Here is a 15,649-nt window from a genome sequence, read left to right as displayed (position 1 = left end):
GCTTTGGCAGGAATCACTGTCGCCACTGCAGGACCCCTCTGCAACTTAAGCAGCCTTGCTCTCGATGCTTTACCCCAAAGAGAAGGGCCTGGAGCAGTCGAAATGCCTGACGCTGTCAGGGCAAACAGGCGAGCGACTGGTGCAGCCTCAACTCCATAGCGCAGGGGCTTTCGCGTCGGGGTCGCAGCTAGAATCGTCCTCCCCAGAGCCTTACTGGGAGGGAAGTAAAAACAAGACGTCCCTCCCGTACCCCAAATGTTACAACGGTATAGTTTCGATCCCTCCCTCCGCTTCCCGAGCCTAGAGGGTTAAATCAGGAGGGTACAACACCACCCCTTCCTCTTACTTCCCGCCTCCCCCCCTCCACCCCCTTACCTTTAAAAAGTTAAAAAATGTCTGCAGTCGAAATCTCTTAAAGGGGCGGTGCTGGTGAACGAGTACACTTGGCACGAGTCTCTGAGAAGGCTGGCTAGGGGCGTGAGTTCGCTCCACCAGCACCAAAACACTGAAGAAAAAAAAAAAAAGAAAAGAAAAAAGGGAGAGAGAGCTCAAGAGAGGGGGGGAAAGGAAGGGAAAAAAAAAGGGGGGGGGGGAAGGCAGACAGACACACACTTTAGATAAGGACAATTAGTCACCAGCGAGACCCTGTAGGAAGAGAGGTTTAAATCAGAGGGATTTAATGAGGGTGCTCTGTGCCTTCCCTGAAGCCATGCCCTCCAGCAACTCCCGCCCCCCCGCGTGCCTAGCCCCGGTGGCGCTCTTCTTGGCTCTGTTGCTCCATCGCTCCCTTTCCTCCCAAGCTGGAGACAGGAGACCCTTGCCTGTAGACAGAGCTCCAGGTATGAAGGAAAAGACCCTGATTCTACTTGATGTGAGCACCAAGAACCCAGTCAGGACAGTCAATGAGAACTTCCTCTCTCTGCAGCTGGATCCGTCCATCATTCATGATGGCTGGCTCGATTTCTTAAGGTAAGGCAGGGGCTTCGATGGATCATTTTTTTTTTTTTTAAGTAGCACCCCCCACCCCTTCCTATCCCCTCATTCCAAAGGGGGAAGAAGAAGAAAATACACCAGGCGGATCTCTCAAAGAGAAGAAAGGTTTTCCTCCTCCAGGAATATTTGCTGTGAGGCTGTAACTGGTGATTGAGAAAAGCAATGTTTTCTATTAAGATGCACATGTTTGCAATGCAGAAGGCATTTCAGAAACTTATCAGTTATGACTGAAAAAATGTTGTGCTTACATATATCCACAATTAGCCTCCCGGACTCCTTCTGAAGAGAAACAAGAGATTCAGGGCAGTTACAAAAGCGAAAAAAAGGTCTCGAGCAACAAAGACCCGAGAGGAATGGGTGTGTGTGTGAGAGAGTGCGTGTCTGCATGTGTCTGTGAATGTTTAAGCGGGATTCGCACGAAAGTGGAGTTTTCCACGGAAAGATCGTTTCGTCAGTTCTCTCCCACTTCCAGACAGAGAATCAATCTAGGCAGAGGCTTGAGCGGTGGGCAAATTGGTTCGGATTTTTAATTTTATATCCTCTGCTATCCTCTCCAAATTTAAGGACGTTGAAAGATACTTTTAATAGACCGAATGGTCCCCTAGTCCCTCCTCCTTAAATCTGCGGTAACTGCATAGCTTAGTTTTTCTTGAAAGAAAGAAAGAACCCTCGCTGCGGTCATAGCGTATATAAGGAGAGCGGAAAGGGTCCTAGAAATACTCTAGGGATGTTTCGGAGGTCTGAATCTCGCACGGGTGGATTAGGAAACCGGGAGATTTATAATTGTGGATTCTACATTACTCTAGGGCTTGGCCTCTTAATTGGGGCGCACCCTCTCCCCGGTTATTACTGTTCAGCAGTTAGGCAACCACGATCCCTTCACAACAGGGAGAGAGTTGCTTTGTAAAAATAAATAAAAAATAAATTGTCTACAATGTCGAATACAAATGTTGAGTTTTAAAAAATTCCCTCCAAATTGGAGCTAAACTGTGGGCTCCCTCGAAGAGCTCCGAGCGCGCTCAGTCTCACTTCTCTGCCCTGAGGCAGCGTCCGCAGTGCGTCTTTCGTGAGTATCTTTCACTCTCCGCGAAATTCGAGTTTGCTGCTAGTGTGTGCCCACCCCTCAGTTCTCCGGGTCTCCCCTGACCTCGGCCGGGCGGGAGGACGCTGCAGGTAGTGGGAAGCGCACTTTGGGGCGTTTCTTCCACGTGGAGCGAGCGTTGCGGGAAGGCTGAGTCCTTGCTGCTGCGGCTGCCGAGGCCGTTTCGGTTCCTGCCGGCGCCTCGGCTGGGAGGGCGGGAACACCTCTGCGCGGCCCGGATTCCTCTTTGGAAGCTCTTCCTGCAGCAGCGCGAGTCTTTGAGCTCGTACGGGGAGCGGGGCGGGGGTGGGGGTGCCGGAGGAGGGGGGGCGACTACACTCCCTACTTGCATCGCGGTTCTCCAGCTGCGCGGACTCCTTTGGAGTTCTTTTGCTTCTTATCTTAAAAACAACAACAAAACCTTTACTGTTCTCGCTAAATGCTTGCCCCAGAAAAGATTGTGGAAGGCGGCTTTTCGGGAAAGAAGCCGTGGCGGGGCGTATTTGCATTGGCTGTGCAGGCTTCCGGCTGGACGGTTGTTGGAAACGCCGGTTCGGCGGGGCCGGACTTGAGCGGTGGTCTCCTCTGCCAGCCGTGGGCCCACACGACGCCCGATTGCGCCCGCCTGGTAACACAGTCCTGGAGTCCACGGCCAGGGGATCCTTCTCCCTACTGGGACTTCTCTGGGCGGCCACAGCTTTTGTCAGAAACTCTGAAACCGGAGTCTCCGTTGTCTCCCCGCCCCCCCCCCTTTCTTATCCACCGTCTTCAAGATATTCTTTAGTACCACTTGGATTTGGATTTTCAGAACCTGAACCAGAAAAGCGTTAAAAATAACTTAGAAATCCGAAACTCAATAGCTGATGCCCTTAGCATTAAGCGCATCCTCATTGCTCGTTCTCTGCGCCTTCCCTAATTAGCGTTTGGCTTTTAAAAAACCTATTTTTGGAAATCCTGAACCTAAATAGCTGTAAATGCCATTGTTCTGATGCTCTTCAGAGTCTGTTACGACGCGCACGTTCCACATTTCGGCAAACTTCACTTTCCTCAGAGCTTCCAAATGATTCCAAGTGGGAATGGAAAATGATGGAGCCCAACTGGGGGGTGGAGAGAAGGTCGTTATCTTTCCTGAGGTCTGGCTGAATTATTTCATGGACCGAAGAGACATTGCTTTTACTGTGCAAGGCGGGTGTGGGGAGTGTTCTCAGAAAGACAAGGATTTGGGAGATGCATGCAGTTGTTATAAGGTAGTGGAAAAGGAAAATCAACTGGCGTTGGAAAAAAAAAAACGATGTCAGGTGCCTGGTCTGAGAGAAAGAAGGCGGGTTTCACCTTCTGCATAGAGGTTGAGGTTGCCCCTGGGGCAGAGGAGGCAGATTCCCTCTTTCAGCCTAGAAGTTTGGCAAAAGTCGGAGCCCGAGGTCCCTGCGCTGCGCGACTCCTTTCGGAGCGCTTTCCCGGCAGGGGCTGAAGCCCAGCAACTGCGCCTTAGTCCCATATTCTCAGCAGAAGCGTACCCCCACCTATGCACACACTGTTAACAAACAGTCTAATTCTTTGTAAATACTGCCTTCGGTGAGCACCATCGGGGTGCCAGAGGGAGGGGGCCGCGACCAGCTGGGCGCAGGAGGCGCAGCGCCGAGTCCCTCGGCCCAAAGCTGGGCGGGCTAGGGTGCCAGGCGAAACTCCACAGAGAGTGGAAAGAGGGATTTGCTGGTGCCCTGCGGCCTCTCGCTTGTCTCCCGTATCCTTTCCTTTCTCCTTCTTTACCCCTGCAGCTCCAAGCGTCTGGTGACCCTGGCCCGGGGACTTTCTCCCGCCTTTCTGCGCTTCGGGGGCAAAAGGACCGACTTCCTGCAGTTCCAGAACCTGAGGAACCCGGCAAAAAGCCGTGGGGGTCCCGGCCCGGATTACTATCTCAAAAACTATGAGGATGGTGAGAAACTTGGTTCCCACTTTTGTTGGGTGGGTAAAGTTTGGGGAGTGCGGGGGAGTAATCTGTGTACGTGTGTGTGTGTGTGTGTGTGTGTGAGGGGGCATGCAGATTTGGAGGAGGACCAGGTTGGAGCTCACCTGCAAAACTGGTAGCTGTAGGCGAGGGGACACAGGAGTGTGGGAGTTCCGAAGTGATTAAGTAAAGGGGTCTCCTCAGGTTCTCCTTGTCCAGGCTCCTCGCTTTTCTTGGGCGGATGAGTCTCAGACAGAGGCCCAGAACTAGTAGCCAAAACTTCTGGCTGACTAGCCCTGTGAGGAGAAGGTTCAAGGAATTTCTTGAGAAAATTCTTTCAGGTTCGTAGGCTGTTAAAGGGTCAGGGTCACGTTTCCTTCCTGAAATTATAGGAAAAGTTGCCTTTTGTTTTTCTTATTCCTTGTTTTCTTGAGATGAGGCTACCAGTCTTCAGCTGTTTTTGAAATCCACTGAATTTTTCTGGAACAATCCCTTTTAGATTGGTCCCTTGTTGGAAAGGTTTGAAAATCTTTGCAGTGAGTTCTCCTTTAGACTGCCTAATCTCAGAGTCACACTTTCCCACCCTCTAAATTTCAAAATGGGATTATAACTGCCAGCTTTTCCTGCCAGGATCAGAGTTGCGTGTTGGAAGGGCTTTGAAAACTCTGAATCCTATTCTAATATGAGAGGCCAATCTTTTTTTTTTTTTTTTTTAATATATGAACAGTCTCATTTTTACTAGGGAAAAGTGAAAATGGTATTTTAAAAAATTGTTTAGAGGGTTTGGTTTTAATATCAGTGAACTTTCTGTGTGGGTAAAATAGGCAAGATGGCATTGTTGGGTCTTCAGCCACTAAGGTTGTTCAGATGGCATAGAAGAAGCATTAGTGTCCATTCTTGGAGGGCTATCTCTGCCCTGCTGTCCCTTTTCATAAGTGAGCTACAGTTTTATTTTTAAAGGGCTCAGGGACATGTTCTCAGAGCTCCCTGGATTTTGTTACATCTTGTCCTTATAAATCAGCAAAACGAGGAAAAGCCGGTTGTATTTTCTGGGGCTTTCACTGAACAGGAATTCTGGAGAGTTGGGATCTATTTCAAGGTTGGCTGAGAAGCACTTTTTTTTTTTTAAGTGTCAGATGAGAAAGAGGGCAAGGCTGAGGCTTCTTGAGTTTGAATCCTGAATCAGACTTACTCTTTTACATTTTCCAAGTGTGTAGGTATTTTAAGGCTACATCTTTTCAAAGGTAAATGTCATTGCTATGAAAATGTGGATTGCAGGTAGACTTTGCTGTCACTCAGCATAAAAGGCTGAAAGCTAAAAGATAATCCTGAGCAGCAGCTCTGATGGTAATTTGACCCAGTGCTTTTTAGTTCCCAGGGTCACTGTCAGCTTTGTGTTCAGGTACAAGAAGGGAGGATATTAATGGTTTTCCTGATGAAACTGCTCTTCTTTGAGTCCATTTGAACTACTTCCTCTTTAGTTTGTGAAAAAACTTGTAAGAGTCCCAGGAACCACTGTGGGGGGTGGGGGGGTGGGTAGGGGGACACCATTATAAGTTTAGGAATTAGCCTTTTTCTCCAAAATTTGTACCTAGGATTATATTACCTATTCACTGAGAATGGGAGATCTGCTTAAAATGAAGGTTACTTTGTTTCCATTTGTGAAAGGAGAAAGTGGGTATCATGGGGAGAAAGGAAACTGGTAGAAGGCCGTGCCCCATAAAACTTCATAGAATTAGGAAAAAATCAGAAATGGAAAAGATCTAAGAGGTCATCTTCATTTCTTCCACTTCAGGGGCCACTACAGTATCATTCCATATGGAATCCTTTTCTTGTCTTGTCCAACATGGTATTAAATATCTCTAGGAATGTAGTTTTCACCACTCCTGTGGGAGAAAGGTCTTTTGTCCCATAGGTTTTTGTTGGTAAATTTCTCCTGAATTTTCCCTTTATATTCTCCAAATATGTGAATATTCCTTTTTGCACTGTTTTAAACATTTATCTTCAAAATAATTTCTTTCTTGTGAGTGTCAGCTTCAAAAAAAAAAGGTTTCCTCTTGGCTGTTTTTTTATCTAGACTACCTGGATTTAATTCTTTTAAAACTTTCTTTAAAGTCAGTCCTTCCAGACACTAATCTGTTTTATTGCTCCTAGCTGAACTCCTTTTGATTTATGTCTCCCTGGTAATAAGATGCTCTGAACTATATCAGTATTTGAGGCCTTTGCACAGCTAAAGAGAGTAGGAATGCCCTGTTTCTGTCCTTTGATGCTTACATATCCTTAAATCACCCATATTGTCTTTGTTGTTACATGTTGTGTTGCAGAATTAAAGGCGAAAATGGTTTTGGTACAGGCTCAGCAATTTTGCAGATATTATACTTCAGTCATCACTTTTCATCCAGTGATAACTATCATCATAATGAGCTTCATAAAATAATTAAGTTTTCTCAGTAAATGGCTGTATAATAGGGCCATTTGGGCATAAGTATCTAATTTTTTTTTAAAAAAAGGGATGTATTGGCTTAAACATAGTATAGAATAATGACATACATTTTGAATAATTAGATATAGCTACTGGCACATGATGAAACTGAGTGACATAGGGAGGAGAATATGGAATTTGGATTCAGAAAACCTGTATTTCAGGCCTGACTCTATCACTTATGAATATGTGGCCCTGGGCTTACTGCTTCTGTATAATATATGGATGATGATAATACTTGCTGTGCATTGCTTCTGTGAGGGTTCTGAGAGGTAATGTTTATAAAATATTTTGTCAACTGCAAAGGCTAAATATGAAGGCTAAATATTCCTACTTTTATTAAAGGCAGCTTCAGAAAATTTATAATATATATTTAATATTTTAAAGTGGAATTAAGAAGTAAATAAAATGCAGTAGACCAAAGTTTATACACAAGATAGGGGATAGAATTAGGGAATTGTTTGAGAGGATTAAGAAAATATAGGGAGAATTCTCTTTAGGAAGTGGAGGTGGAGAATATGAGTGACTTATTTTTTTGTGTATGGTAATGAGAGAAGAGACTAATATTTAGTTTTGTTATATACTAGCATTTAAATGAACTGATACGCAGCTTGGGTAATGTACACTTTTCTGGTTAATACATTCGTATTGCTACCTTGATGTGATTTTTTGTCTCTGTTGTTTTTCCCTGAACTAACTGAGCAATTAGCAAGTCATGTGGCTTGTATTTTCTGAATACTTTTAAAGCATTTTAAGGCAGCTACATTTCCTCTTTCTAAAGTCACTGTTTATATATCACTTCGGGAACTTCTCTAATTAGTCCTTTGATATAGTTACCTATTCCACTTTAGCTTAGGCAACTTGAATTTCATACAAACATGATGGAAGAAATGAAAATAGGAAATAGGATTATTCTTCATACTTTGGGGTCTTATCCTTTGCCTAACTTCCTCTTGGTTCTATGTGATGTTATGCTATTCTTGCTCCTAACAAAGAAATCATAGGTTAATCTTTTGTTATTTTGCTACAGTCTGTTCCTCTTTGTTATATATTCAGTGTGCTTTATTTGTATGCGTGTCTCTTTACTGCCATAATCATACCTTTAATCAAGATATATACCATTTATTGTACACATCAAAAGCCAGTTTAATATTTTTAAAATATCATGTTCATCATGTCACTCTTTTGCTGGAAATCTTTTGATTATTTTTGGATTGCTTACAGGAAATGTTCAAACTCCTCAACTTGCCATTCAAAACCTTTTTAAAATCTCTTATCTTTTGTACTCTTATGTTTTCGTATACCTTTTATTGCAGCTTTGCTTGATTTTCACTGTTTCCTTAAAACATCTCAACCCCTTGTGTTCAGCCATTCTGTCTGTGCTTTAAATGCCTTTTTCTTGGCTTTGTTAAAATCTTACTACCCACTTTACCCAATTCTGCAAGTGCCCGTTATTACCACAAGCCTTTCCTGAACAGGTCATTTCATAGTTATCTTTTCTTTCTTTGGACGGTTGCAGCTTTCTTTCTTTTGGCCCCTTCTTTTACTTTTTAATAGAATGTAAATTATTAATAGGAAGGGACCATATCTAATTGTTGTATATCCCAAAATGTCTAGCATTCTGTCTGACACAGAGTAGAACTTCAGCAAATATTTCTGGATGCCTACTAGGTTAAAAGCATGTTAAAGGCACTGGAAAAATGGAGGTTGCCAATGAAGAAATGTGTAAACACATACATAAAGATTCTATTCATTTTTTACCTTCAATGCATTTTCCCATGAAGTCCATTCTTAATATTTATTTTAATGACATACTTCATTATTTCAACTGTGTTCTCTTTATCTTTGGTAGTCTAAGTGCCTTGGTTTAATACTGTGTGTTAAATCAACTTTACCACCTGATTTAAAGCCTTGCACCAGACTCACACTTTTTTTAATCGTATCTGTTTCTTCTTTGCCTTTAGTTTAGCTTTGCTTGATTGACCTTTTGTAGTTTCTACATCTAATTTTCCAACTCAGTTTAATAGTACCTTTGCACAAATTTAAATGTTGTTTTCAATTTTCATTTCCTGAAAATTTTTGCTTCTGAGAGCTTCTGAAATCCTAAATAATGAATGTGGAGTACACTTTGTAAACTCTAAGGCACTATACGACTAATATTATTGTTCTCCTTTCTCCAGGAAGTTTTCCAGTTTTAGTAGAGGTGAGGTAGTTAATTCTTTGTCTTTCTATTCTCAGTCCATCCATCAGGACATATGACATAAGAATAGCACAACTGCCAAAATACATATTTGCCTTGAACATACACACTTTGCACTGTCTCACTTTATTTTACATAAATGTTTCTGGAAATTCAATAATGTTTAACAAGTCTTTATTGATTACCTGATCTGTGTTTAGTTTGATGCTGGACAAAATGGCAGATTATTAAACAAATAAAAGATACAATACCATATCAACATTAGAGCACAACTGTAATTATTGCTGTAAGCAAGATCCACTAATCAGTATTAAAATAAGTAGATGTAATTTAAAGCAAAATGGGATATTTGCATAGCATCAAACATTTCTCTCATGGTATTAATTAATTATTGTGGTGGTTTTAGCATATGGCCACCAATTCTTTGATACATTTAGGATGTGGAGCTTCTGTTCTCTGCTTGAGTGTGGGCTGGATTTAACAACTTGTTTCTAAAGAAGAGAGTCTGTAAGGGGGAAAACAGTAACTTTACAGTGGAGGAGCTGTCAGATATCATTTCAACAAAGTGATCAAGGTTAACATCAGCAGATGAATCATGTTAATATCATGTATTCCCTGATATCATGTGATGAGAGGACACTTTACCTTTGTGATATTCTTTCCTCAAATCCATAACTCTCTGTAAATATGAGAAAACACTAGTCAAATTGAAGGGTACCCTACAAAATACTTGACCTTTCCCCTTCAAAAGACATTGTCCCAGCTATCAATGATCTAATAGCTTGTTAGTGAGATAACATTTATAATGATAAAACTGAAGAGTAACACAAAGATAATATAGAATATAGAAGTGCTAAGTGGAACAAAATAGTTTGCCAGAGTGTGACAGGGAAAATAGAGATGAGTACTGGCCAGACTTACGTGGGAGTTAGGTTGGGCCTTGTGAAATATAGAGATGAGGAGAGAAGACATTACATTCAAAGGAAAGAGCATGAGGCAAAGCCGAATTATGTGTTTGGGCAATATTACCCTATTTACCACCCTGCCTAAATAGAAGGTACATGTTAGAAATTATATTAGTTCATATTGCTAGAAGCATAACATTTCTTTTTATAGAAGCCTATTTGCATACTTTTGTTAATTCAGAAATGTGTATAATTTAAGTTATGAAAAGCACATATTAGAAAATATTCTAAGAAAAGCTCATTTTTCTCTAATGTCTAGTTTGGATTTAAAGAAATTCTAGTGTAATGTATTTTTGTTAGCTTCCAAATATGTAATTACAAAAGAAGAAATTTTACATGTGGAAGAGTAAAGTTTGGTTGGGTAAATCCAGATCAGATGATGGGAATGTTGAATTTTAAGCATAGTAAAATGGAATTGTCCCTATAGGAAAATAGAGGCTATTATAAATATTTTTACTCTCTTGGAGAAGGGAAGGACACGTTTCCAACATGGACAGTGACCCTTGCCCTTCCCCATTCTTTTCTAAATCATTGCACACATTCACATACTTCAGCTAAGGTGTGTTACAACTGCACTTGATGAGGTTTGAGTTATGAAGCGTGTTTGAAGGACAGATAATTTAAAACTAAATTATTAATTTGGTTCTTATAGGGTATATAAAGTAAAGGTTTTAGGATTTGCTTGATAATTTTTATCACTTTTCTTTTATAGAGTAAAACCAGGCTACTATTTCATGTTTATTCACTCATGAATTTACTCACTGAACAGGAAGCTAGTTCCAGGCTCGTTTGGTGCTGAGGCTGAGAAGATGAATGAGGCCCAGGTACAGCTGTCAAATTATATACTCCTGACCTCTTATCACTTCAGAGCATTAGCCGAAAATAGTTTCTAAAGATTTTTTAGGCCAAGAAAAGCCTCCATTCCAAGGTCAGCATTTAGCATTTCATGATTTGTCTGCCAGCAACTTTAGAAGGATTTGACACAATTTAATATTGTATTAAAGGGTGTCAGAAATTATCTGAAGTTTTATGTGTGTTTTATTCTGCCTTTTGGAAACAAAGTGGATGTGTCTTCTGTAATTTTTGAAATTTTGTACCCAGGTCCGGAGTGCTAGTTGCAGCTCACTATATATACTCCTGTGAATTTGAATGTGGTATCTCACAAAGATAGTTACCATGCCATTTGGTCACAGTTTAGTAATTGTGGATCTATCTAATGCTGGAAGTGGTAGAGAAGAGATATGAAAACTCTGAACTACTGCTTGTAGAGATGACTTAATTTCAGTGAATCAGAAAATAGATGTTTCAATCACAACCACATTTCGCATAATTTATCACCTGATAATTGGGTACAAAGGTAATCCACAAATTGTTGTGTGTTCCTGTTGTGTTGCTGTTGCCAATACCAGATATCACTATTTCTCTTGCCATATTTATTTACATCCTCTCTTCTGTTCTCCCAAGGCCTCCTGGTGGCATGGGTACCTCATGGAAGAAAAGAAATTTCTTTCAAAATTCCGTGGGCCTCTTCAGCCTGCCAGTCACATGGTCTGGGTTTGTAGAGGCAGGAGCCTCATCTGAGAATCCTTCATCAAAGTGGATTAGATGTTAAGACTCATAACGTCTGTGCTTCTTAGTACCTTAATCAAATTTTCAGCTGTCTCAGTCTGTGAGCAATGGATTGGAACTCCGAACAGTGTGTGTGTACATATGAGACAGAAAGAGATAAAAATAGAGAGACAGAGAATATGAATACATGAGCATGAAAGAATTTTGTGTGTTTTGTTTTTCTTGCACTTGTCCACGGATAGTGATGTAGACAAGTAAATACACATTTGTGGACTAGTAGCTAGTACTGTGGAGGTTCCTTGGTGGCTCAGACAGTAGAGAATCTGTCTGCAATGAGGGAGACCTGGGTTTGATCCCTGGGTTGGGAAGATCCCCTAGAGAAGAAAATGGAAACCCACTCCAGTATCTTGCCTGGAGAGTCCATGGACAGAGGATACTGGCAGGCTATAGTCCACGGGGTCACAAAGAGCTGGACACAACTGGGTGGCTAACACAGCTAGTGCTGTTGAAGGTATAGATATCTTGTTGGACTCCTTTGTCTTTTGGTTTCATAATCAGTTCTCTTCACTTTAGTACAGTGGAAGACTATAATTTTGCTTAATTCAATACATGTTTTTTGATTATAAATCATATCCCAAGCTTAGTGCTAGAACCTGTGGCTACCCAAGAGGAATAGAATATGAACCATACTCTTAAAGTCCTCTGGTTTTACATATTCAATAGAATTTTTCAATGGTCTTGAGTATCATGTTTCTATTTTTTAAATATAAATTTATTTATTTTAATTGGAGGTTAATTACTTTACAATATTGTATTGGTTTTGCCATACATCAACATGAATCCGCCACAGGTATACACATGTCATGTTTCTATTTTAATCAGACTAATCTTTGTCAAGTCTTTCCACTTTGCCCATCCTGTACCCTCTACCTTGAACACTGATTTTCTGTCTTGAATTAAAATTTTTACTTGTCCTTCAAAGCTCTGCCCAAATTCCCTTTTTCATTAAGGTTTCTGCTGGGCCAGTCCTTATTAATCCTCCCTCATTCTCTACATTTTTCTGAAATTCTTCTCTGAATACTTGATCTAATTTAGTCCAAGTACCCCAGAATTTATGTTTGATTGACTTAAGTAGACATCATTTTTGTCTCTAGGAATTTAAAATTAAAACACACTGTGATTGATATACACATAAAAATCCATATAGAGATAACTATCATCACATTGCATGGAACAGACACATGAAGTAAAACAAAGTATTTCTATTATTTACAAACATTAATGCATGTGTTTTGCTTTTTGTGTAGTGAAGAATGAAGAATGAAAAATATAAACTGCATATTTAGAAAAGATGGGGTACATATCTGTATCTGTATGTTTGAATTGAGAGATTTGGAAATTGAACCACTACCTTTTTTTTTACTTGCCCTGGAAAGGTAAAAACACCTTGAAAGATGGAAGATGAGATTGGAAAGCTGGGAAAAGTTGAATTGCTCAGATTTGGGTTATTATCTTAGAAATACTATGGAAGGATGGATAGTCCCCTGCAGCTTAATAAGAATAATAGTAATATTAATTAACATTGTTGGGTGCTTCTTATGTGTTAAGTACTATTTTAAGGAATTTACAGAGATTAATATTTAATCTTATCAGCCCTATGAAGAAAGTAGTATTTTTCCTACTTGATAAATTGGGAAACTGAGGCGCAGATTGGTTCAGTTCAGTTCAGTCGCTCAGTCGTGTCCAGCTCTTTGCGACCCCATGAACTGCAGCACGCCAGGCCTCCCTGTCCATCACCAACTCCTGGAGTTCACCCAAACTCAAGTCCATCGAGTCGGCGATGCCATCCAGCCATCTCATCCTCTGTCATCCCCTTCTCCTCCTGCCCCCAATCCCTCCCACCAATGAGTCAACTCTTCACATGAGGTGGCCAAAGTATTGGAGTTTCAGCTTTAGCATCAGTCCTTCCAAAGAACACCCAGGACTGATCTCCTTTAGATTGGTTAACTTGCCCCAAATCACCTAGGTAAAGAGTTGTAGAGTGGGGACTCAGTGACATCATTTGTTAAACCTGAAGGCTTAAGCAGAGCCTGTGTTAATGAACTTGTTTTTCTACTAATTAAATGGGTCATTGTGTAAGTTGTTAACTTTCCTGAAGTCTTCGTTATTCATAAAATGAAGAAAATGGATCCTAGTGTCTGCTTGGGGTATCTAATTCTAAGATTCTGTGAGTTAGAGATCTCAGACATACAAGGTGTGTAGGAAAAAATAGCAGTGGGAACAGGATATGATATATTCAAAGGTTAAAGGATGTGGAACAAGCTGTAAGGGCCATAGGAGTTCAGAGAAGGAGGTTAAATGAAAGCTGGAGTGGTCAGGACAGGTGCCTAGGAGGAGAGATCTTGATATGGCCTTAAGGGTAAATAATAATAATAATGCTTAATAATAGCATTTTGTTTTGAGTTCTGTTGTATATTATCTCATTTAATTCTTAAATCAATCTGTTGACAAACGTGTGTGTGCTCAAATGTGTGTATGTGTATATGAAGAAATGGGGACTCAGAAAAGACAAGTCACATGCTGAAGGTCATAAGATGAGTAGTTAGTGCAACTAGGATTAGAACCCAGTCCTGTTTTCTCTATACCATGCTTAGGTAAGAGAGATCCAGTCTTTGATTCATTCACTAATTCATTTCTTTGTCCATTCATCTATCAGGTGCTCAGAAGCCCTATACCAAGTATCATGGAACATTCAAAAAGAAATGTGTATCCATAGACCCTCCCATGAGGGTATTCAAAGGTCTGGTTGGTTAGGACACAAAATACGTGTTAGGAAAAACAAAAGAATAATCACAGAGAGACACATGAGCAATTAAAAGAGACGGTTGTCACCTTCTATAATGTGTTTGCTTGTGTGCTGGGGTCTAGTTTAGTCTCAGGTTCTTTTTGAACTGTTCTTCATTGGCAAACTTCTGGACAGGCTGCAGGATGTCATTTTTTGTAGATTTCGCATCTGAATCTCAGAATCCCTTGAGATTGTAATCCAAACCCAGAGTGAGGTTAGAACTAGTTCAGAGAATGACACAGAGGGGACTTTCTAGAGTGCTGTGTGGATGCTGGTATCACTGAGACTTCCAACAAAGAAATTAGAAGCCTTTAAGTTCAGGCATTCATTAGGAATCACAGTGTACCCAGTGAGAGGGATACATTTACCACAGAGGAGGTCCATACTGAGTAAGCAGAGAAGCTGGAAATAGAATATGAGCTTTTGGTGATGGTCACTAAACCATGCACATTTAACAAAATGTTTGTGATCACCATTGAGATAAATCTTTATGTGTCTCTCAGTACCCTAATGGGCCTCCCAGTTGGTGCTGGTGGTAAAGAAACTGCCTGCCAATGCAGGAGATATAAGAGATGTGGGCTCAATTCCTAAGTTGGGAAGATTCCCTGGAGGAGGGCATAGCACTCCAGTATTCTTGCCTGGAGAATCCCATGGACAAGGGAGCTTGGTGGGGTATAGTCGATAAGGTCGCAAAGAGTTGAACATGACTGAAGCTACTTAGCATGCATATGCACAGTGCCCTAATAATATATATACTCTCCATCCGAATGTTTATTTCTTTGCTGCTGCTGCTGCTGCTGCTAAGTCGCTTCAGTCGTGTCCGACTCTGTGCGACCCCATAGATGGCAGCCCACCAGGCTCACCTGTCCCTGGGATTCTCCAGGCAAGAACACTGGAGTGTGTTGCCATTTCCTTCTCCAGTGCATGAAAATGAAATGTAAACATGAAGTCTCTCAGTCGTGTTTGACTCTTAGCGACCCCATGTACTGCAGCCTACAAGGCTCCACCATCCATGGGATTTGCCAGGCAGGAGTACTGGAATAGGTTGCCATTGCCTTCTCCTATTTCTTTGCATTTGTTGAAAGAAAAAAAAAAAACAGATTGTGGACTTACTGGCCATTATGAATCGTCTAGGAAGAGTAGACTCAGGTTAAATTAACTGAGTTGTAGATTCAAACGAAACGGCAGTTCAGGTTTAGCCAAGTTATAACCCATAGGTAAAACTGAACATGTAACCTGAAACCATTAGAAAAATAAATGCTATTGTTTCATAGAACATTTGTAGATGCAAATGAATGGTACTCCAGCCCAAAGGTCAGGATTTTCAACAACTTGCTGCAGAAAACTTACACTTATTAAATGTCTTCACTAGGGGTTTTTGTGTAGTGGATGACTGAGGTCTTTTGTTTCTTCTATTTTCCTTGTGGCAATAAAGTTGAAATTTAGAAAGCTTTCAAAATGAAATTTCTCATAGAAGTTATAACCACAGGTTTTAAGTTTTCATCACCTAAATGTGGAACAGAACGATTGACAATTTGCAGGGGAGGGAAAGAGAGATTTGAGGAC

The 15,649-nt window shown here is 41.0% G+C and overlaps 1 protein-coding gene across 2 annotated transcripts in view; it reads left to right on the top strand.

Annotated features, from left to right (window-relative positions):
* The first annotated feature begins 602 nt into the window (after positions 1–602).
* The window catches only part of HPSE2 (heparanase 2 (inactive)), a 690,397-nt gene continuing 675,350 nt past the window's right edge, over positions 603–15,649 (top strand). For both annotated transcript variants that reach the window (XM_069567227.1, XM_069567226.1), the window contains exons 1-2: positions 603–969; positions 3,853–4,010. In XM_069567227.1, the coding sequence (XP_069423328.1) occupies positions 680–969; positions 3,853–4,010 (448 nt within the window). In that variant the 5' untranslated portion in view covers positions 603–679. The remainder of the gene's footprint in view (positions 970–3,852; positions 4,011–15,649) is intronic.

The sequence above is a fragment of the Ovis canadensis genome, chromosome 22 (assembly GCF_042477335.2).
Source record: "Ovis canadensis isolate MfBH-ARS-UI-01 breed Bighorn chromosome 22, ARS-UI_OviCan_v2, whole genome shotgun sequence".
NCBI lineage: Eukaryota > Metazoa > Chordata > Mammalia > Artiodactyla > Bovidae > Ovis > Ovis canadensis.
The sequence above is the reverse complement of the archived record's forward strand: the minus strand, read 5'-3'. Positions and strand labels throughout refer to the sequence as shown.